Below are 23008 nucleotides of genomic sequence, written 5' to 3' on the forward strand. Positions count from 1 at the left end.
CTCACACGCCACTCACACGCCAGTCACACACCACTCACACGCTAGACACACACCACTCACACACCAGTCACACGCTAGTCACAAGTCAGTCACACATCACTCACACACCAGTCACACACCAATCATAACACACCCTTAATGCACCACTCACACACCACTCACACGCTAGACACACACCACTCACACGCCAGTCACACGCTAGACACACACCAGACACACGCCAGTCACACACCAATCATAACACACCCTTAATGCACCACTCACACACCACTCATAACACACCCTTAATGCACCACTCACACACCACTCATAACACACCCTTAATGCACCACTCACACACCACTCATAACACACCCTTAATGCACCACTCACACACCACTCATAACACACCCTTAATGCACCACTCACACACTAGACACACACCACTCACACATCACTCACACACCACTCACACACCACTCACACACCACTCACACGCCACTCACACGCCACTCACACGCCACTCACACGCCACTCACACACCAGTCACACACCACTCACACGCCACTCACACGCCACTCACACACCAGTCACACACTTTCAAAGGGAGGCTGTGACTCTAGAAAGGCAGCCGCTACAGAGAACGAAATGAGCGTGCGAGACGTGCGCGGCGTTAAATCAGTTTACACCCCCGACGCACCCCTCTAATCACCCCCCATCCCTGCTCGACCCCCCCCCCCCCCCCCCGCAGCAGTGCCAGTCTGCGCCAGGCTCGCCCCCCCCCCCCCCCCCCGCAGCAGTGCCAGTCTGCGCCAGGCTCGCTCGCACATGCATTATTGATTGTGTCGCCCGTGTCATCAGCTAATTCAAAATGAAATCGGCACGTTAAGAGCCCTGTGGGAAACACGCTCCGTCAGAACCAGCATCGCCCTGATAACAGAACCAGCACCACCCTGATAACAGAACCGCCCTGATAACAGCATCAGCACCGCCCTGATAACAGAACCAGAATCGCCCTGATAACAGAACCAGCACCACGCTGATAACAGAACCGCCCTGATAACAGGACCAGAATCGCCCTGATAACAGAATCAGCACCACCCTGATAACAGCACCGCCCTGATAACAGGACCAGCACCGCCCTGATAACAGCACCAGCACCGCCCTGATAACAGAACCGCCCTGATAACAGCACCAGCACCGCCCTGATAACAGAACCAGAATCGCCCTGATAACAGAACCAGCACCACCCTGATAACAGCACCGCCCAGATAACAGAACCGCCCTGATAACAGCACCAGCACCGCCCTGATAACAGCACCGCCCTGATAACAGAACCAGCACCGCCCTGATAACAGCACCGCCCTGATAACAGAACCAGCACCGCCCTGGTAACAGAACCAGCACCACCCTGATAACAGCACCGCCCTGGTAACAGAACCAGCACCGCCCTGATAATGAAACCAGTACAGCTCTGATAACAGAACCAGCACCACCCTGATAACAGAACCAGCACCGCCCTGATAACAGAACCAGCACCGCCCTGATACCAGCACTGCCCTGATAACAGAACCAGAACCACCCGACCCAGACAGACACCTAGCCGCACTCCTCTCTCCAGCTACAGTTTAGAGACACGACTCTGTGGCACGTCAGGGCATTTACTGAATACTGTATTCCGTGTACAAACCTTCCCTCACCCCTGGGGAGTGTCATTAACAGCAAGGGTAATGAGCAGGTGAATGTTTCTCACTGTGGAAATACTGATATGTTTCCTATTTTATTTATCTACACAAAGAAGGTTTGTTTCGTAGGGAAATTAGCTGGAACACTTTGCATAATTTAAAAACACAAATCATGTTTGAAGGTGCTCTTTGTTCTGAGAGATGTGCGGAATGGAGGGGAAAAAATCCAAGGTGCTCTTCCACAGTATATTTAAACATTATTATTATTATTATTATTATTATTATTATTAATATTATTACTACTATTATTATTAAAATGCTTTTATGATGAAGGCTTATCCAGAATTAATTTTTATTTTTATTTTATTCTTTGTGGTTTTTAATCATAAGTCTTAAAAATATGAATCTTGCTTTCTCAAACCCTTGAGTGGAGAGCCTGTTTAAAGCATGTGTAACTGCTCAGAGAGTAACGGTACTGTAGAACACCCCTGCAGAGCATCCAGGGCACCCCGATTTGCGCGGCTCAACACCGAACTCCACCTCCCCAAAATTCGCTTACGTGCTGAGAGGGTGTTTCCGCGGAAACCAAGGTCAGGAAGGAGAGATAATGCATAACCTGTCAGTCCTAACAGACCCCACCCCCCAATAACCACTTAGCATGTGCTGCCAAACAATCCTTCAGTTTGGGTGTAGCACACCCAATCACCAATCACCAACAACCCTACAACACACCCAGTCACCATCAACCCTGCAACACACCCAATCACCAACAACCCTGTAACACACCCAATCACCAACAACCCTGCAACACACCCAATCACCAACAACCCTGCAACACACCCAATCACCAACAACCCTGTAACACACCCAATCACCAACAACCCTGTAACACACCCAATCACCAACAACCCTGCAACACACCCAATCACCAACAACCCTACAACACACCCAGTCAACATCAACCCTGCAACACTCCCAATCACCAACAACCTTGCAACACACCCAATCACCTACAACCCTGCAACACACCCAATCACCAACAACCCTGCAACACACCCAATCACCAACAACCCTGCAACACACCCAATCACCAACAACCCTGCAACACACCCAATCACCATAGCGTGTGGGGGACCAGAGTGTGGCGGGGGGGGGGGTTTTAGAGCGTGAGGGGGGGGCAAAGTGTGGGGGGCCCAGAGTGTGGCGGGGGGCCAGAGTGTGGCGGGGGGGGGGGGGGCAGAGGCGTGAGGGGGGGGCAAAGTGCTGCACACGCTCAGCTCCTCCCAGCCAAACACTTCAATCACAGAGCAGCCGCGCGGCGGCCCGGAAATGATGGGGCGATTCTGCAGATCCATTAAGATTCCTGTTTGATGAATAACAGATAAATGCAGGTTTTATATCTCATTTTATTATGTGTTATGTAAGCACAGATAGTGACAGGCTGTTACAGACGTTTAAGAAATCAATTAGAGAAGTGACTCAGTGCACATGCAGCACATTCTCAGCGCATTAATATAAAAACGCCCATAACGGGCATTCGTGACATCATTTAATGTGACTAATGAAATGAATCTGCTTATTACATACAGCCCTGTTCGTCTCTGTTCCAGCTCATTACTTATTAAAATGATGCTTTTCCATTTGGGTGGGAAACTGATTTCAGAAGGGACGCATTGCAGCCAAGACTTCCCGTCATTAACACTGTTAATTAGAGACATTCCGCTTCTTAAGTGCAGTTCATATTGCGTGTTGGCCAGGTAACTGTTTTAATTGGTGTTTGCAAACACAGTAGACAAAGCTGCCCCACCCCCCACCCTGTTCCCTTGCTGACCTCCCACTGGTGCTGATCTTAATGAGACCCCCCACCCCGACAACTTTTCAGCACGGCATTGGTGTGGGGGTGGATTGGGGCGTTGGTGTGGATTGGGGTGTGGGGGTGGATTGGGGCGTGAGGCTCCCCCTTCACTAAAAGTCTTTCCGGCCCCACTGGCAGCAGCCAATCAACACGCACCCCCCCCCCCCCCACCCCCCCACTGAGCATTTCCACACCTTTCAATCGCACACAACCGCAAGAGCAGCGTGAATCCCTCCCTGCATCATCCGCCCTGACTGCAAATCAATAATCTGGGTTTTAGCGGCTTCTCATCCGTGGCGTTAGCGCGTAGCTCACGGGAGCAGCTTAGAACCCCGCACTCCTTACGCATCACACAAACTCTCACAGCTGAAATATTCACACACACACACATTTAGACAAATGTTCTTTCCTCTAAGTAGATAAATAAGGCTCACATTGTAAGGAGACACACAGGTAAGCCAGCTTTAGCCTCCCTGCCCCATCATTTCCCCCCTGAGAACTCCTGTAATTTGCAGCTTTTTACAGCTTTCCCTGCTGGAGTTAATTAACTCAGGGACTGCAATCCCTCCCTTCACAGGTAGGCGGTGCTCAAGAGAGGGCAAGCATTCCAGGATAAATAAATAAAGCTTTTTTAAAATTGTATTAGACCTGTCAGCGGCAAACTCTCAGCAACAACTGAATCAGAAAAAAAGAACATTAAAGCCCAAGAACCAATTTTCCCTTCCACATAAACACCTAAAGCACAGAAGCCAGCCAATTACGGGCCGTCTGACAGATTTAGTGGGACACAGGGTCATCAATCTCCCCCATCCCATCGGGGGGGCTCAGACCCCAGCCTTGGGGATGCGCTTTCATAAATTCCCCCGTCCCAATCCTGCCCGCCCCTCCCATTAGAGCTGCGGTATGTCAGCAGCATACCAGTGGGCTCCCCACCCCTCCCCCCCCCACCCCCAAAGCAAACCATTAACCAATCAGCTGCCTCCGAGGACAGCCTGAAGGGGACCGGGAGCCAATCAACACGGCAGCTGAAGGCCCAGCAGGTCTATTTCTGATCAAACCGCAGGGCAGAGGAACCTTCCCAGATCTTGTTACGCTGCTCCCAGTGGTAGTCTGAAGCAATGACACCACAGCTGCTTTTAAACACACACAGTGTCTATTCTCACATACCACATTCCACATGGAGCCCATTCACACACAAGTCTTTCCTTGTACACGTACAGCCGCTGTAATCTGATTGGCCCCTGGTGACCTCATTCTTTATGCGGGAGAGAGCATGTTTTAGGGAGAGACCCCAAGGCTAGGGCTGCTGGGGCTCCCCTTTCACTGCTCTTCAAGGCATTCCCCATGAACCCCCTCACGCTGGGGCATGTACCCCATTCAAATAAAGAGCAGGGGACAGGCCACTCACACACCAGTCACATAGCTCTGACGGAAGGCTGTGCCTCTCTGTAGAAAGGCAGGAGCAGCCGCTACAGAGAGAGAGAGCACAGGCGTGCGAGGTGAGCATGTGAGGTGAGCGTGCAAGGTGAGTGTGCGGGACGAGCGTGTGAGGTGAGCGTGTGGGACAAGCATGTGAGGTGAGCGTGCAACGTGTCGAGCGTGCGGGACGAGCGTGCGAGGTGAGTGTGCGAGGTGAGTGTGTGGGACGAGCGTGCGGGACGAGCGTGTGAGGTGAGTGTGCGGGACGAGCGTGTGGGACAAGCGTGCGAGGTGAGCGTGCGAGGTGAGCGTGTGGGACGAGCGTGCGAGGTGAGCGTGTGGGACGAGCGTGCGATGTGAGTGTGCGAGGTGAGCGTGTGGGACGAGCGTGCGAGGTGAGCGTGTGGGACGAGCGTGCGAGGTGAGCGTGTGGGACGAGCGTGCGAGGTGAGCGTGCGAGGTGAGCGTGCCACATGGGCACAGGAGCCGCTCACAGCCCGCTGTATAAAAAGGAGCCCAGCGCTTCAGCAGCAAACAAGCAGAGAGGAGGACAGGGGGATGGGGGGACGAGGGGTGAGGTAGAGTCGGGGGGCCTTACCTGTCCCCCACAGAGCTGGGGTTCCGCTGGAAGAAGATGGAGAGGCCAGACTTCCCCGGGACCAGCTCCTGCTTGATCTCCCAGGAGGCCAGGTTGCTGGGCGTCACCCCTTTGAAGTTCACCCCCTCCTGGTACTGCGCTCTGAGGAGGACACAGAGAGGGAGACATGAGCGCCAAACTCACACAGAGCAGCGCAGGATGCAGAGGATACTGCTGGAGGCCTGGTCTTTACCCACCCACCCCCCAGCACAGAGCAGCCGGGGGGGCTCCACACACAATGCAGGCTCACCTTCACTGGGTCCTCAGAGAAGCACATAAAAAAGGCTCCAGCTCCCTCAGGATGAACTTTTCTTATTAAATAAAAAAAAAACATTCTGTACAACAAACCAATGTTATAATAGCCTTATAAAACATGACCATAATCTTAAAGATCTTATTTAAAATAATCATAAATAAATGTATTACACCTTTATTAGTTTAGCCCCTTTCATATGTAATTGCAACACAAAGTGCTTTATAGAGTAAACAAATGGGACCATTTCATATTAAAGCATCCTGATGCAACAGAGCGCCCCCCCCCCTGCCCCACCCCCCCCCCCCCCCCCCCCCCCCCCGACCCCCCCGGACCCGGTGCTGTCCGACCGCAGTATTTATGGCCCTGAAAGACACTCGGGGGGTTATTAAATGTGTACGGGACTGCAGAGTGCCGTGACCTTGGCAACCGCTCCGGCGGCGCGGCGTGCTGGAGCAGCAGCGGCCCGCTCAGCGCTGCGCTTCCGCCCGGCCGTAACGCCGGCAACGGCGGGAAAGGACGGGAAAGGCGGGGTCCGGAGGGATCGCCAGACCCCAAACTGCTCCTGGCAGCTCTTTCTTTGCACAACTGAACAATAGTCTGCCAATTACACTCACCCCCAAAACGCTTTCCACACCTCCCCACCCCACCCCCTGAAACGCTGTCCTCGCCGCCCCAGCCTCCCCCCCCCCCCAAAATGCTTTCCTTACCTCCTCAACTGCAGCTCTTCTACCAAACCACTGCTTCATAATTTAAGGCAATTGTTACATAAAATCAATTCCTTTCCCTTTTATTTTGTTTGGGGTCCTTTTACAAGCAATGCATTTTATGTTCTTTTAAAACAATTCACTTCAAAGGAAGTTACAGAAAAGAAAAACAGCGAGTTGAAAACTAAAATCAATAAAAGCAAATGGTGTACAAAGCCCATAATCGCCATGGCGAAATAATGAAATAAATCAGCAGCTTCCGGTGGACTCACAGAGCGGTTCGCTTTAGGGCACAAATTAATAGAAGCATGTCTTAAACGGTCTGGACTGCACACCACCAGGTCAAACGACATGCTGTCGCATCTTACACAAATACACAATCCATTTGCAAATGTATCATTAAAAAACCTGTTTACCAATCTACATTAAGGTTTAGCTCACTGTAAATGGGAAACAGAGACGTTAAAAGACACACACACACACACACGTACACACACTTTCAACACAGCACTAGACACAAGCGTGTGTCGATGTGTGTGCGCAGCGTACATGCATGTGTGTATGCATGTGAGACATACACACACACACTCACACACAGATGCACACACACTCACACATACACGCACAATTGCACACACACGCATGCACACGCACGTGCACACATATACATACACACACACACACACACACACAGACACCGACATGCGCGCACACACACACACACCAGCCCTCCTTGTACAGTTCTAGTTTCTCTCTAAGCAGTCAGCTGCTTGCACTGATAACACACTGCATTATCACTGTTCCCTTGTTTGGCAGAGTCTCTTATCTGGGCTGAGTTAAAATGTGGCTGTTAATTCACTCAGTAGCCCATTCACTGTGTATATCTTAATTTGTACCGGAGGGAGAGCGCTACACTTTCGCACAGTTTCGCACTGCCTACCTGCAGCATGATTAGCCACATAGCCTAGCCACAGAAACCCAGTGCTGTAACTGCAGCATGATTAGCCACATAGCCTAGCCACAGAAACCCAGTGCTCTACCTGCGCCATGATTAGCCACATAGCCTAGCCACAGAAACCCAGTGCTCTACCTGCGCCATGATTAGCCACATAGCCTAGCCACAGAAACCCAGTGCTCTACCTGCACCATGATTAGCCACATAGCCTAGCCACAGAAACCCAGTGCTTTACCTGCACCATGATTAGCCACATAGCCTAGCCACAGAAACCCAGTGCTGTAACTGCAGCATGATTAGCCACATAGCCTAGCCACAGAAAACCAGTGCTCTACCTGCGCCATGATTAGCCACATAGCCTAGCCACAGAAACCCAGTGCTGTAACTGCAGCATGATTAGCCACATAGCCTAGCCACAGAAACCCAGTGCTTTACCTGCATCATGATTAGCCACATAGCCTAGCCACAGAAACCCAGTGCTTTACCTGCATCATGATTAGCCACAAATTAGCACACTTGGTTGTACCAGTTGTGAATGAACATGTACACACGCATTTCAAAATTGCATGTGTAAGTGTGTGTGCATGCGTATGTGTGATTGTCAGTGTCTGTGAGTGTGCGGCTGTGTGTGCTTGCATTTACCTGTCTGCATTTGTGTGTGTGTGTATGTGTGTGTGCGTGTGCGTTGGCATCAGTGTCTATGAGTGTGAGTGTGTGTGCGTGTGTGCGTGTGCGTTGGCAACAGTGTCTATGAGTGTGAATGTGTGTGTGTGTGTGTGTGTGTGTGTGTGTGCGTTGGCATCAGTGTCTATGAGTGTGTGTGTGTGCGTGCATGCGTGCGTAAACTAAAACCGGCTTACTGTTAATCTATAGCCTAGAAATAATTAAATATCACTCTGAGCCACAGATTTAGGCAGCCAGTCATTCACCCAGAGTCAGAGACAGAAGCGCACTGACAGTTCAGTCCTGTACATCAGAGCAGAAACAGATAGCAGAATAAATACTTATCAAAAACAACACAATGGCAATATACTGCATGGCGGAGGATACACAGGGTCGTGCTATCGTGCTAAACAGCGTTACACAACCTCACCCATCATACGTTAGAAAGCAGGGAAGCTGATTGATCTGGTAAGGCTGCGGCCCCTTCACGCAGCCTGGAGATTTAAAGCTCATTATTTACCTGCGCCTGTTTTCAGAAAAGAATAAAAACCGTTTTTCCAGTAGTGAAATAACAGTCCATAATAACACCCAGTCTGAAAAATGTCAAGCGTTTCCTTGCAGGAAGGCATGAATGGCTGTCTGCACAGCTCTTATGCAGGTGAATTTACACAGAAGCTAAGAAGTTTCCCACAACATGACAAACATGTTCAGATCCTCCATCTTCTGTAAGACATTCTGTGAAGCACGCGGAAGCAAGCCGAAGCAGAACTCAGAGGCTCTCAGCTCTCAGGGACAGACTGCAACTTTCCACACTGCACTGTAACTGCATCAGACATTCGTGAAGGATAAAACACAACATCCATTTTCCTATTATTTATTTCCTGTTGCGGTGTGGAAATCACAGATTGGTGACCTCTGGACTTATAAAACACAGCGAGTCCTTTACGATATGTCACATCATTAATATAAAAAATGGCATTTAGAATTCTCAAGGTCCTATTTTTTATGACGGATTGTTCGATTGCCACAAAAACTGAACTCTGGTGAAAAGATGACAGCTCACGCTCGAGCAGAGTCAATTATGAGCCTTCAAGTCATGCATCTCCATGGAGCTGTCTGCACACACGAACACACGCACGCAGACACACGCACGCACGCACACACATGCATGCGCGCACGCACATGCACGCACACACACGCATGCATGCACACACACATATGCACACACACAAGCAGGCACACACATAAAACACACACACACTCCAGCTCTCACACACACACACTCCAGCTCAAACACACTCACACTCCAGCTCACACACACACACACTCCAGCTCACACACACACACACTCCAGCTCAAACACACACACACTCCAGCTCACACACACACACACACTCCAGCTCAAACACACACACACTCCAGCTCAAACACACTCACACTCCAGCTCACACACACACACACACTCCAGCTCAAACACACACACACTCCAGCTCAAACACACTCACACTCCAGCTCACACACACACACATTGACTGAAGATGGAGCGCTGGCAGAACGGAAATCTTTATCATAAAGACGCATCAGCGGACTGGCAAAGAACTCCTCATTTGGAGATGAAAAGACAGAGTTTATCTGGGGGAACAGCTGTTTCATTCAGAACTTGTTTGTGCCTGAAGTGCCCTAACAAGGGAACATCTGCTAGCACTTCTCATTATATCACTCGCCTGCAAACGTTATAGTGTAATTAATTCTACTGTAAAACACATTTTTTATTGTTTAATGAGCAATAACAAATGGATTGTCACCATTAAATTCCATAAATATATAAATAAGCACACACTTTACTCTGAAAGAACACTTGCCCATCAGAGGGGGAACTGAACTGTAATTGCATGTTGTAAAATATGCAGCGTTGGCGGATGTAGTATGGGGGGGTTATTGGGGGGGGGGGGTAATGAAGCTGAAGCAGAGGAGGAAGCAGCCCCTTAGTGTGTCAGCGCTCTCCGCCAGGCATGCGGAGCCACACTGCGCCTTTATGCCCAAACAAACTGCTGCCATCAGCGCTAACAATAACAGTTATGCTGGTCACAGGCGTCGGCCCCGCGTCGGCACAGCGCTGGCCCAGCACCGGGCCAGGGCAGACCCCCAGCGGACAGTCTGCTCACAGGAACATTTGGCTTTTAATGATCTGTGGAGCACATCTGCTCTGGCCCCGGCCAGCCAGCCAGCACCACGCTGCTCTGTGCAGCGGGTGGCACACCGCCAACCCCGCCAACCCCCCCACCCCTCCAGCCCCCCCAACCCCCCCACCCCTCCAGCCCCTCCAACCCCCCCACCCCTCCAGCCCCCCCAGCCTCCCAGAACACTCTTTAAGAGATTAAACTGCTTCCCTGACTACAAAACACCATGTTAGATAGTGAAGTGGACACCACACACAGACAGGCACACACACACACACACACGCACATGCACACACAGACTCTCTCTCACACACACACACACACACACATGCACACACAGACTCTCTCTCACACACACACACACACACACGCACACACACGCACATGCACACACAGACTCTCTCTCACACACACACACACACACAGACTCTCTCTCTCACACACACACACACACACACGCACACACACGCACACACACACACATGCACACACACACATACACACATAGCCTGCACCTGCAGAAACAGGACCGTAGGATGCTCAAGTCCAGCTTCCTCCTCAGAGAGGACATGTGGAGAGGAGGGATGGGCAAACTGCACAGAGGGAGAAGTGCTCTTCACTTTACTTCTCTGCTTCCAGAAAGGACACACACACACACACACACACACACGCACACACACACGCACACACACACGCGCACACACACTCAGCTCCCGACTGCGAGTGAGCCAAGCGCCACAGCAGCGCGGAAAGGCTCCCTGAGGAAACAGGAAGAGCCCCGTGCCCCAGCGAGGCAGCCCGCCATCCAGAGACTGGGCACAGGCCGTAAAGCTGTGGTTCCAGCGCACAGGCGGTAAAGTCACAAGCCCAGCGCACAGGCGGTAAAGCTGTGGTTCCAGTGCACAGGCGGTAAAGCTGTGGTTCCAGTGCACAGGCGGTAAAGCTGTGGTTCCAGGCACAGGCGGTAAAGCTGTGGTTCCAGTGCACAGGTGGTAAAGCTGTGGTTCCAGCGCACAGGCGGTAAAGCTGTGGTTCCAGTGCACAGGCGGTAAAGCTGTGGTTCCAGTGCACAGGCGGTAAAGCTGTGGTTCCAGTGCACAGCCGGTAAAGCTGTGGTTCCAGTGCACAGGCGGTAAAGCTGTGGTTCCAGGGCACAGGCGGTAAAGCTGTGGTTCCAGCGCACAGGCGGTAAAGCTGTGGTTCCAGTGCACAGGCGGTAAAGCTGTGGTTCCAGGGCACAGGCGGTAAAGCTGTGGTTCCAGGGCACAGGCGGTAAAGCTGTGGTTCCAGCGCACAGGCGGTAAAGCTGTGGTTCCAGCGCACAGGCGGTAAAGCTGTGGTTCCAGCGCACAGGCGGTAAAGTCGCGAGTCCTGCTGGTGTTCAGACTGCTGAGACAGGTCTGTGTTCAGTGTGACACCGATCCTACAACACATCACTTACTGCTTCTGGTTACCACGCTGGGGAACACCCCCAGAACAGGAGCAAACAAAAACATAAATATCATCAAAATATTGCAAACTCTTGACAGTGTATGTAGGCTTCAAGGGAAACGAATGCAAATGTACCCCCAATCCCCCCCCCCCCCCCCAATCCCAAAGCACCGATTAACCGCGGGGCTTGGTCCTGGTGAATGGCTCGGCCCTGCGGACTGGGAGCCGGAGGGGTAAGGGGGGGCCCGTGCGGGACGGAGCGCTTTCAAAGCGCATTTAAATGGCAGGCGGGGGGTGGGGTAAAGAGCACAAAACGAATGTCACTGAATTCACAAAATAATAATCCCGTTTAAAACACAAGCAGAAGGGCCGCAAATCGTTAATGTCAGGAATGACAAGACACTGCCAGTCCGCCGAAAGTCCTGCTTCATTACACACACCCCGGGACGGTCAGCGGGGACAGCCAGCGGGACGGTCAGCGGGACGGTCAGCGGGGACGTCCTGCAGGGACGGCGGAAGATGGCGGGTGACGTCCCGCCGCTGGGGGAAAATCTGCATCCAGAGTAAATCTGCATCCAGAGTAAATCTGCATCCAGAGTAAATCTACATCCAGAGTAAATCTGCATCCAGAGTAAATCTGCATCCAGAGTAAATCTGCATCCAGAGTAAATCTGCATCCAGAGTAAATCTGCATCCAGAGTAAATCTACATCCAGAGTAAATCTGCATCCAGAGTAAATCTGCATCCAGAGTAAATCTGCATCCAGAGTGCAAATCAGCAGCATGCAGTGGCACAGCAGCAGAGCCTGTGCTGCGTTATTGATAGTCGTGGGGCTCTGGATTTGTCTGGAGCCAAGAGAAACTGGCATCCCAAAAAGCCCCCCCTCTCCTCTCCTCACCCCCCCCCCCCCGCCCCCCCCCCCCTCCCTTCCCACTCGGCCTTTGTATTTTCAGACGCTCCGTCGGTTACATTGTGGATTTTATGCACCACGAAGCAGATAAGAATGAAAAAGAACTCCATTAGAAACACGATGTTGACTCTGCATTTTGCCCCGCCTCACCCCTCTTCCCCCCTCACCCCCCAACACAGGGAAACCCCACAGAGACTACACACCCTCCCCTCAGAGCCCAACCCGTCACAGACCAGCCTGAGACTGTGACTGCTCACAGACCAGCCTGAGACTCTGACTGCTCACAGACCAGCCTGACACTCTGACTGCTCACAGACCAGCCTGACACTCTGACTGCTCACAGACCAGCCTGAGACTGTGACTGATCACAGACCAGCCTGACACTCTGACTGCTCACAGACCAGCCTGACACTCTGACTGCTCACAGACCAGCCTGACACTCTGACTGCTCACAGACCAGCCTGACACTCTGACTGCTCACAGACCAACCTGAGGCTGTGACTGCTCACAGACCAGCCTGAGACTGACCGCTCACAGACCAGCCTGAGACTGACCGCTCACAGACCAGCCTGAGACTGACCGCTCACAGACCAGCCTGACACTCTGACTGCTCACAGACAGCCTGACACTCTGACTTTCCCCAGCACAAAGAGAGTTCAGAGAGCCTGACTTTGCCTGTCTGAACGCACCACTCAGTACTGGAGAGTGCTGGAGTAACCAATGAGACGTGACTGTCATACTATAGTGACCAATTAGACGTGACTGTCATACTGAAGTGGCCAATTAGACGTGACAGTTGCTACTGCCAAACCCTGAGAGAGGAGAAAACGTCCAAGCAGGAAGTAGACACAAGGCCTCAGTTTCATAAGTACAGCAGATCTGGACCTGCCTGTCCAATCAGGGACCGGGGATGAGTCATTCAAGGCTGAATTCTCACCTAACGGCTCATACAGATACACAGCCAGTCACAGCCTCACCCGGGCTTCATAAAATAAACATCAGGACACAATTCTAATGCCAGATTAAATTACAGTGAATAAGGCATAAACTAGACTGCAAATTACATTATATCCCAATATGTAAATATTGCAATCACATCTCAGGGAAATTGAGAAGAGATTCTGATTACGGTATAAAGACAAATACAATGGCGTGGAAGTCACTTTTTACAAATAAAACCGTAAATAAAATTCATAGTGCGTAGCCTGACAGTGACCAGACAGGCAGGAAGCTACAGCAGTTGAAATGTGATTCATTCCCATGTCGGCTGGTCTGAACTGAGGCTGGTCGGGAATTTAAAGCACAGACACTTTTGCAAACCGGGCTTTGCATGGGTAATGTCTTCATTCAGACTCGTCAGACCTGGAGTGGGTGAGTGCGTTTCATTGGGCAGCTGGGGTGGGGTCTGGGGGTGTGCTTTTGTGTTGGCAAAATTGAGGGACACAGTCAATGTTCATTACTTCATTAGCAATAGCCTTCACAGGAACTCTGACCATTGGAGGAAATGTATTCACAGCTGAACCTACTTTTATTGAGCTCAACTCTTACTGAGCTCCATTCATATTAAACTCCAGTCTAACTGAGCTACATTCATATTAAACTCCAGTCTAACTGAGCTCCATTCATATTAAACTCCAGTCTAACTGAGCTACATTCATATTAAACTCCAGTCTAACTGAGCTCCAGTTTTATTGAGCTCCAGTCTAACTGAACTCCATTCACATTAAACTCCAGTCTAACTGAGCTCCACTCATATTAAACTCCAGTCTAACTGAGCTCCAGTCTAACTGAGCTCCATTCTTATTAAACTCCAGTCTAACTGAGCTCCAGTTTTATTGAGCTCTAGGCTAACTTAGGTGTCTAGATCTTACACCTGTGTTTCAAAACCTCAAGAACAACATGCATATATAGACCCAGGTTCTCTCACCAAATCTGCAATCACACATCAGTCTGGATCTGCTCTAAAGAAACACTTCAGTTTTTGGTTTTCAGTCACTCGAGGTTCACAGTAGTGTAGTGATTTCCACTCTGACCGGCCTCTCAGACCAGGATCAAACACTTCATCACAGTTTGAACACTGTTGAAATTCCTGCAGAAAAATGAGGACTTTAAAAGAAACAGCTGCAGCGTTTCCCCCAATTTTCCAGCTTCACCCTTCATTTCAAAGAAAGTTATTCTTGATTCTGGACAAACCAACTAGATCAGCTAGTCTTTCAATCTGCTACGTACGTTATATTAATTATTATCTGACGGTTAGTGTATAAAACAAGCCACCACCTAAATAATTCTGCTAATACATGTATAGAACAGATAATCTTATTTATAGAGAGATATAAACTCGCAGTAAGTGCTCTGATAACTCTCCCGGCTTAATGTCCCTGTTTGCTCTCGCCATCCACACACAACTGCCAAGCTGCTAGGAGACTGGCAGATATTTACGGCCGCTGTCCTGTAACGCAGGTCTTATTTTACAGTAAATATGTGTCCATACTAATGAGATAACAACAATAATGTACAGTAATTACATGTGATGAATTGTTGTAATCATTCAAATCTGTCAGTTTTATCTAGCTCAATAAAAAATATACTTCCAACACAGTGTATCTTCAGACAGTGTAGATTGTGAGATATAATATGGTTTTAAGCAGAAGAACATTTGTCTAAGCTATCACCTTTAACAACAAAACCATATCACCACATATAACCTTTAACATTATCACTCTTAAGACTGAAACCATAGTTTGCAAGTTGCATGTGCCACAACAAATTTTTTTTTTTTTTAATTAGACAAAAGTCCTTAAAAAATGCTCAGGTAATGTACACAAGCACACACATATACACACACACACACACACGCACAGATTCATGCACACAGGCACCTACACACTCACACACAGGTACACACATGCTCACACACACACGTACAGGTATGCACACACTCATGTACAGGTACGCACAGGCTAACACACACACGCACACACACACATGCACAGGTACGCACAGGCTAACACACACACACGCACACGCACAGGTATGCACAGGCTAACACACACACACACACACACACACACACAGGTACGCACAGGCTAACACACACACGCACACACACACATGCACGCACAGGCTAACACACACACACATGCACAGGTACACACAGGCCAACGCACACACGCACACACACACACACGCACAGGTACGCACAGGCTAACATACACACGCACACACACACACACGCGCAGGTACGCACAGGCTAACACACACACACACACATGCACAGGTACGCACAGGCTAACACACACATACACACATGCACAGGTACGCACAGGCTAACACACACACGCACACACACACATGCCGTCTCTGCAGACAGCTACATGGGTGCGCTGTGGGACGCCAGGCCCAAGAGGCCCAATGACGGGACGCAGGTTTGGACGTCTCCCCCCACCCTTCATCCACAGAACACCCGAGTCGCCGGGCAGATCTGAGGGCAGAAACCCCAGGCTGGAATAATCTCAGGTACCAGCGCAGAATAAAGAGTACACTTTGCATTTTGTCAAACAGAACAGGAAAAACTTGTGGTGAGGTTTACAGATCAGCCCTGGGAGGGAGAGAGAGCGTAATAATCAGCACTCAGCAGCTCCGGCGCTGCACCATGGCGTGCAGGACCACTTTAACTCCAATTAAACTGGAATTACCAAGCAGCAGTTTTGCTCAGTTTGATCCCCCACAAAAAATAAAAGCACTTTTGAAAAAGAAGAATCGCGTGGCCTAGATAAAGCAAGGCAGACTCACAGAGGCACATCCAGGAGGGGAGAGTAACTTATTCAATCTGCTGATTACAGAGCAGCTAACAGAACAGCTAGCAGAGCAGCTAACAGAGCAGCGGTAGAGAGCAGCGAGCAGAGCAGCGGTAGAGAGCAGCGAGCAGAGCAGCTAGCAGAGCTGCTAGCAGAGCAGCGGTAGAGAGCAGCGGCAGAGCAGCTAGCAGAGCAGCGGTAGAGAGCAGCTAGCAGAGCAGCTAGCAGAGCAGCGATAGAGAGCAGCTAGCAGAGCAGCGGCAGAGAGCAGCTAGCAGAGCAGCAAGCAGAGCAGCGCTCCGCGTACGGAGTGGGCCGAGCGGGGCCTGCAGGGGGCTGCTGGGTAATTCCGCTTCGGCTGAAGGAGGCAGGAGTGCACATGGCTCTCGGCTGGATGAACATAACAGCAGACGCACCCACAGAGGCGGGGGGCACATCCAGGAAAATGACCTTTCCACAAAATAAATAATGAAACTGTAAGTTTGCATTAAATTGGGCTGAAATCAGTGTCAGCGCAGCGGGGGGGGGGTGACGGACGGCTCTCCCCCACGCCGCCGTTTCCAAGGTGCAGTGGGCAGATAAGACAGGCAGCACGGGGCTGGAGAGGCCCAGCCCTTTATTTCTGGACCTGCACACCTCCCAGGCTCCTATTCTTTTTTAAATAAATGCTGTTCATTCTGCCCCCTCCCTCATCCATCTTTCACCCCTCCATCCCCCTCCCCCAGGCTGCCCCCTCTCTCATCCATCCCTCCATCCCTCTCTCCCAGGCTGCCCCCTCCCTCATCCATCCCTCCATCCCCCTCCCTCATCCATCTTTCACCCCTCCATCCCCCTCCCCCAGGCTGCCCCCTCCCTCATCCATCCCTCCATCCCTCTCTCCCAGGCTGCCCCCTCACTCATCCATCCCTCCATCCCTCTCTCTCTGGCTGCCCCCTCCCTCATCCATGCCCCCTCCCTCTGTGAGTGTGCTTGGGCTCTGGGTGTGTGTTTGGGCTCTGTGAGCATGTGTGTTTGGGCTGTGTGAGTGTGTTTGGGCTCTGTGAGAGTGTTTGGGCTCTGTGAGTGTGTTTGGGGTCTGGGTGTGCGTTTGAGTTCTGTGAGTGTGCTTGGGCTCTGGGTGTGTGTTTGGGTTCTGTGAGTGTGTTTGGGTTCTGGGTGTGTGTTTGGGCTCTGCGAGTGTGTTTGGGCTCTGTGAGTGTGCTTGGGCTCTGCGAGTGTGTTTGGGCTCTGTGAGTGTGTTTGGGCTCTGTGAGTGTGCTTGGGCTCTGCGAGTGTGTTTGGGCTCTGTGTGTGTGTTTGGGTTCTGGGTGTGTGTTTGGGCTCTGCGAGTGTGTTTGGGTTCTGGGTGTGTGTTTGGGCTCTGCGAGTGTGTTTGGGCTCTGTGAGTGTGTTTGGGCTCTGTGAATGTGTTTGGGCTCTGGGTGTGTGTTTGGGTTCTGGGTGTGTGTTTGGGCTCTGCGAGTGTGTTTGGGTTCTGGGTGTGTGTTTGGGCTCTGCGAGTGTGTTTGGGCTCTGTGAGTGTGTTTGGGCTCTGTGAATGTGTTTGGGCTCTGGGTGTGTGTTTTGTGTTCTGTGAGTGTGTTTGGGCTCTGTGGAATGTGTGTGTTTGGCTTCTTAATCCAGGTAATTAGCAGGATTTATACTCTTGTCTGTGCAGAAATATTTATTTATATTACGAACAAGATTGGTCCCATGAAACTACTGTGACAAAACAAGCAGCTCCCAGCACCACAGGCTGAGGATAAAATAGAGCACTCTACATCTCAGAGAGAGAGAGGGGAGAGATCGGGAGAGGGAGAGAGAGAGAAAGAGAGAGGGGGAGAGCGAGAGACAGAGAGGGAGAGAGAGGGGGAGAAAGAGAGAGAGGGGAGAGAGGGAGAGAGGGATGGAGGAGAGAGGGGAGAGAGGGATGGAGGGAGAGAGGGGAGAAAGGGAGAGAGGGATGGAGGGAGAGAGGGGAGAAAGGGAGAGAGAGGGAGGGAGGGATGGAGGGGGTAAAGAAAAATTGAAGAATGGAAAAGCATCCCTATTTTTAGGGGAACAAAGAAAACGTATCTGACAAGCGGCAAATTATGTTACAGCTTGCCATAAACAGGTACTAGTGAGCATTTTTGGGAGGCCTATATATGTCTGTATGCTGTATGTCTAAATTTGTGTTTATGCATTCAACTGCATATGTTATTTCTCTGTGTTTCGGTGACAGGATGTATTTTGTCATGCCAATAAAGCTTTTTTGAATTTGAATGGATAGAGAATGAGGACGGTGGAGCGAGCGAGAAAGGGGAGGGGAGCAGGGAGAGAGGGAAAGCGGGGAGAAAAAGAAGGGGAGAGGAGAGAGAGAAAAATTGTGTTAGGATAGGGGGGCAGTGTGTTAGGGTAGAGGGGGGTGTGTTAGGGTGGGGGGCAGCGTGTTAGGGTGGGGGGCAGCGTGTTAGGGTAGGGGGCAGTGTGTTAGGGTAGGGGGGCAGTGTGTTAGGGTGGGGGAGTGTGTTAGGGTGGGGGGGAGTGTGTTAGGGTGGGGGGAGTGTGTTAGGGTAGGGGGGTGTGTTAGGGTGGGGGGAGTGTGTTAGGGTGGGGGGGTGTGTTAGGGTGGGGGGGGGAGTGTGTTAGGGTGGGGGGTGTGTGTTAGGGTGGGGGGGTGTGTTAGGGTAGGGGGCAGCGTGTTAGGGTGGGGGAGTGTGTTAGGGTAGGGGGGTGTGTTAGGGTAGGGGGCAGTGTGTTAGGGTGGGGGGAGTGTGTTAGGGTAGGGGGGTGTGTTAGGGTAGGGGGCAGCGTGTTAGGGTGGGGGGGGCAGCGTGTTAGGGTAGGGGGGGTATGTTAGGGTAGGGGGGCAGCGTGTTAGGGTGGGGGGGCAGCGTGTTAGGGTGGGGGAGTGTGTTAGGGTGGGGGGAGTGTGTTAGGGTGGGGGGGGCAGCGTGTTAGGGTGGGGGGGGCAGTGTGTTAGGGTGGGGGGGAGTGTGTTAGGGTGGGGGGGGGAGTGTGTTAGGGTAGGGGGGGGTATGTTAGGGTAGGGGGGCAGCGTGTTAGGGTAGGGGGGGGCAGCGTGTTAGGGTGGGGGGGTGTGTTATGTGAGGCGTTAATGGCTCTGATTAGAGAAGGCAGCCTGAACAACCCCCATTCTCATCTCCGCTCTCACATAATTACAACCACTGATACCTTCCACTAATTACCCTAATGACACATTCCACACTTAAACACAGTGTGTGTGTGTGTGTATGTGTGTGTGTGTGAGTGTGTGTGCTGTTGATGTGTGTGTGTGTGTGTGTGTGTCAAGTGTGTGTTAAGTGTGCGTGTGTGTGTGTGTGTGTGCTGTTGATATGTGCGTGTGTGTGTGTGTGTGTGTGTGTGTTAAGTGTGCGTGTGTGTGTGTGTGTGTGAGTATGTGTGCTGTTGATATGTGCGTGTGTGTGTGTGTGTGTGAGTGTGTGTGTGTTAAGTGTGCGTGTGTGCATGTGAGTGTGCGTGTGTGTGTGTTTGTGTGTGAGTGTGTGTGCTGTTGATATGTGCGTGTGTGTGTGTGTGTGTGTGTGTGTGTGTGTTAAGTGTGCGTGTGAGTGTGTGTTGTGTTGTGAGAGCAGTCACAGTACTGGTCACATAATGACAGTGCTGCTGTTTCTGAGCATAAGCGCTCATTTAATGTGATTGTCCCGTTTTTACAAACCCAAGTCTTCTCAGTACAATTCTCATTTTAAAATGAAGAATATTGAATTAGGAATATATGAGAATGTTAAAGTATATTACAGCATATGCAGCAAAACATTAATAAATGCAATTAATCAAAAACAATCTTATCTTAAAATGAATTAGCTTGAAATGGTATGAAACTGTTATTATGCACAGAGCAGTCAGCAGTGACAGTAACTGTGTTATATATTATACCCACAGAAGGCTGGATTACGCAAATAGATGTCATTTTAAACAATTCTTTAAGCAAATATTCAGAAGCGATTTTATGTACCTTTTGCTTTACTTACAATGGGTGCCACACACACACGCTGAACAGCACACACACCGAGCAGCACACACACACACACACACACACACACACGCTGAACAGCACACACACCGAGCAGCACACACACACACACACACACACACACACACACACACACCAGTGCCTATCCAAACGGTCCCTCCTTCTGGTGTGGAACAGGAGCTAGTCCCCTCTCACACACTCTGATCATCTATGAGAATTTCCAGCGTCTGGCTCCGAGGCAGCCTTAATTATGTGTAATTAAACCTTGTCTTATTTAATTAGGTGATTAGCATGGCGGAGAATGTAAATATTAATTACTCCAAGCAGGTAACAGAGATTCCTGGACACACTGCGGGGACGCAGAGAACGGTTCAGAGAGGGGGGGTCGTGTAAGGCTGTTCTGGGGGTTTGGCCTACAGCCCAGTAATTTGGGAGAGGTGGCTGGTTTTAGTTCCCCTCCCATAAAAACATGTGGAGTCAAACAATTAAACAGGAGAGCAGAGGCAGGAGAGCTAATGGGGCGTGTACAGCTTTATAAGGCCCTGCTCCAGCACAGCACAGCGGGGGGGGGGGGGGGCTGTGCAGCGGGGGGGGGCAGCGCAGTGGGGGCAGGGACAGCAGGGGGGGGGACAGCCACCAGCCACTGACACCCCTCCAGACCGAACAGAGAAAAGGTTTACAGACACAGCGCTGTTAGCAGTAATTAGACACACACGCAACCGTTAAAAGCATTAATTACTGACACACATACCCTTTAACAGAGCTAATTACTGACACTCACACCTGTTAACAGCATTAATCACTGACATTCACACCTGTTAACAGAGCTAATCACAGACACACACACCTGTTAACAGAGCTAATCACAGACACACACACCTGTTAACAGCGCTAATCACAGACACTTACACCTGTTAACAGCGCTAATCACAGACACACACACCTGTTCACAGCATTAACCACAGACGCACACACCTGAGTAGGACCTTGGTAAATAGTCTCAGTAGCTGCAAATGGCAGTACAGTTCTGCGGTTATTTGTGTGTAAACCGGAGTTTGCTGTTCTTCGGCACCAAACACTGTGCAGGTTATGCCCCGACATAAAAAACTGTGTTCCAAAAAGCTGTGCCCCCCCCCCCCCGCGCCCAAACCTGGGCCTGCGGTAAGAGCAACACCTGGGAGTGCACTCTGTCTGCAGCATGAAGGGGGGTGCCTCTTAGTTTTAAAGTCATCTGGTACCTAGCGTTGCCATGCCAACACCAAGTCCCGAGGGGGAGCTGTGATTGGCAGGAAGTCAGGCTTTGTGGGCCCGCCTCTGCCCGCCGCCCACTTCCTGACGCGGCGTCCCGCGCGACAACGACACAGCGAGCGAGCGAGAGAGAGAGAGAACAAAACACTAACCACACCTCTCCTGTACGTCTCTCTCTCTCTCCCCACACAACCCCCCCCCCTAGACACGGCGCTGTGTGAGCTCATGGTACAGGCCCCAAAGCTGGGGAGACTCTTCTGTTTTCAGAAGAGAAAATTCAAACCCGCAGCACCTTCCTGCATTCCCAGAATGCACTGCCCTGGGTTTCAGGACCCCCACCCCCGCCCCCGCCCCCCCGCAGTCTGATGAGTTGTGAGAGAGCAGCGCAGTGCCGTACCCCCCCCCCGCAGTCTGATGAGTTGTGAGAGAGCAGCAGTGCCGTATCCCCCCCGCCCCTGCCCCCTCCGCAGTCTGATGAGTGTGAGAGAGCACGCAGTGCCGTAACCCCCGCATGATGAGTTGTGAGAGAGCAGCGCAGTGCCGTACCCCCCCCGCCCCCGCCCTGCCCCCCCTCGCAGTCTGATAAGCTGAGAGAGAGCAGCAGTGCTGTACCCCCCCCCCGCAGTCTGATGAGCAGAGAGAGAGCAGCAGTGCTGTACCCCCCCCCGCAGTCTGATGAGCAGAGAGAGAGCAGCAGTGCTGTACCCCCCCGCGCAGTCTGATGAGCAGAGAGAGAGCAGCAGTGCTGTACCCCCCCCCGCAGTCTGATGAGCAGAGAGAGAGCAGCAGTGCTGTACCCCCCCCGCAGTCTGATAAGCTGAGAGAGAGCAGCAGTGCTACCCCCCGTCCCCCCCCCCGCAGTCTGATGAGCAGAGAGAGAGCAGCAGCGCTGTATCGCGGCAGCGCGGTTAGCTGCTCTTTACTCCGCGTGGCGGGGCGATGTGAGCAGGGAGAGAGCAGCAGCGCGGTTAGCTGCTCTTTACTCCGCGTGGCGGGGCGATGTGAGCAGGGAGAGAGCAGCAGCGCGGTTAGCTGCTCTTTACTCCGCGCCGCGGTGCGATGTGAGCAGGGACAGCGCTCAGCATATGCGATTATTACAGCCCGCGCACAGAGAGCCATAAAACGCTTGTGTGTGTAAAAGCATCCATAAAAGCGCAGTGCACAACCTCCCCCCCACCGCCCACGGGTAATCAACCTTAAACTGTGGCCTCCTCACCACCCCCCCCCCCCCCATCCCAGCCCACAGCCATGCCCGCCCCCTCCGGGGTGCATGCACACAGAGCACCAGCAGAGCTTAGCTCACTAATGCCCCT

The 23008-nt window shown here is 51.5% G+C and overlaps 1 protein-coding gene across 2 annotated transcripts in view; it reads right to left on the reverse strand.

Annotated features, from left to right (window-relative positions):
• The window catches only part of si:dkey-215k6.1 (transmembrane protein 132C), a 152530-nt gene that overhangs the window by 68754 nt on the left and 60768 nt on the right, over positions 1–23008 (reverse strand). For both annotated transcript variants that reach the window (XM_064353256.1, XM_064353257.1), the window contains exon 3: positions 5537–5677. In XM_064353256.1, coding sequence (XP_064209326.1) covers positions 5537–5677 — 141 coding nt within the window. The remainder of the gene's footprint in view (positions 1–5536; positions 5678–23008) is intronic.

This window comes from Anguilla rostrata, chromosome 10 (assembly GCF_018555375.3).
Source record: "Anguilla rostrata isolate EN2019 chromosome 10, ASM1855537v3, whole genome shotgun sequence".
Taxonomy (NCBI): Eukaryota; Metazoa; Chordata; class Actinopteri; order Anguilliformes; family Anguillidae; genus Anguilla; species Anguilla rostrata.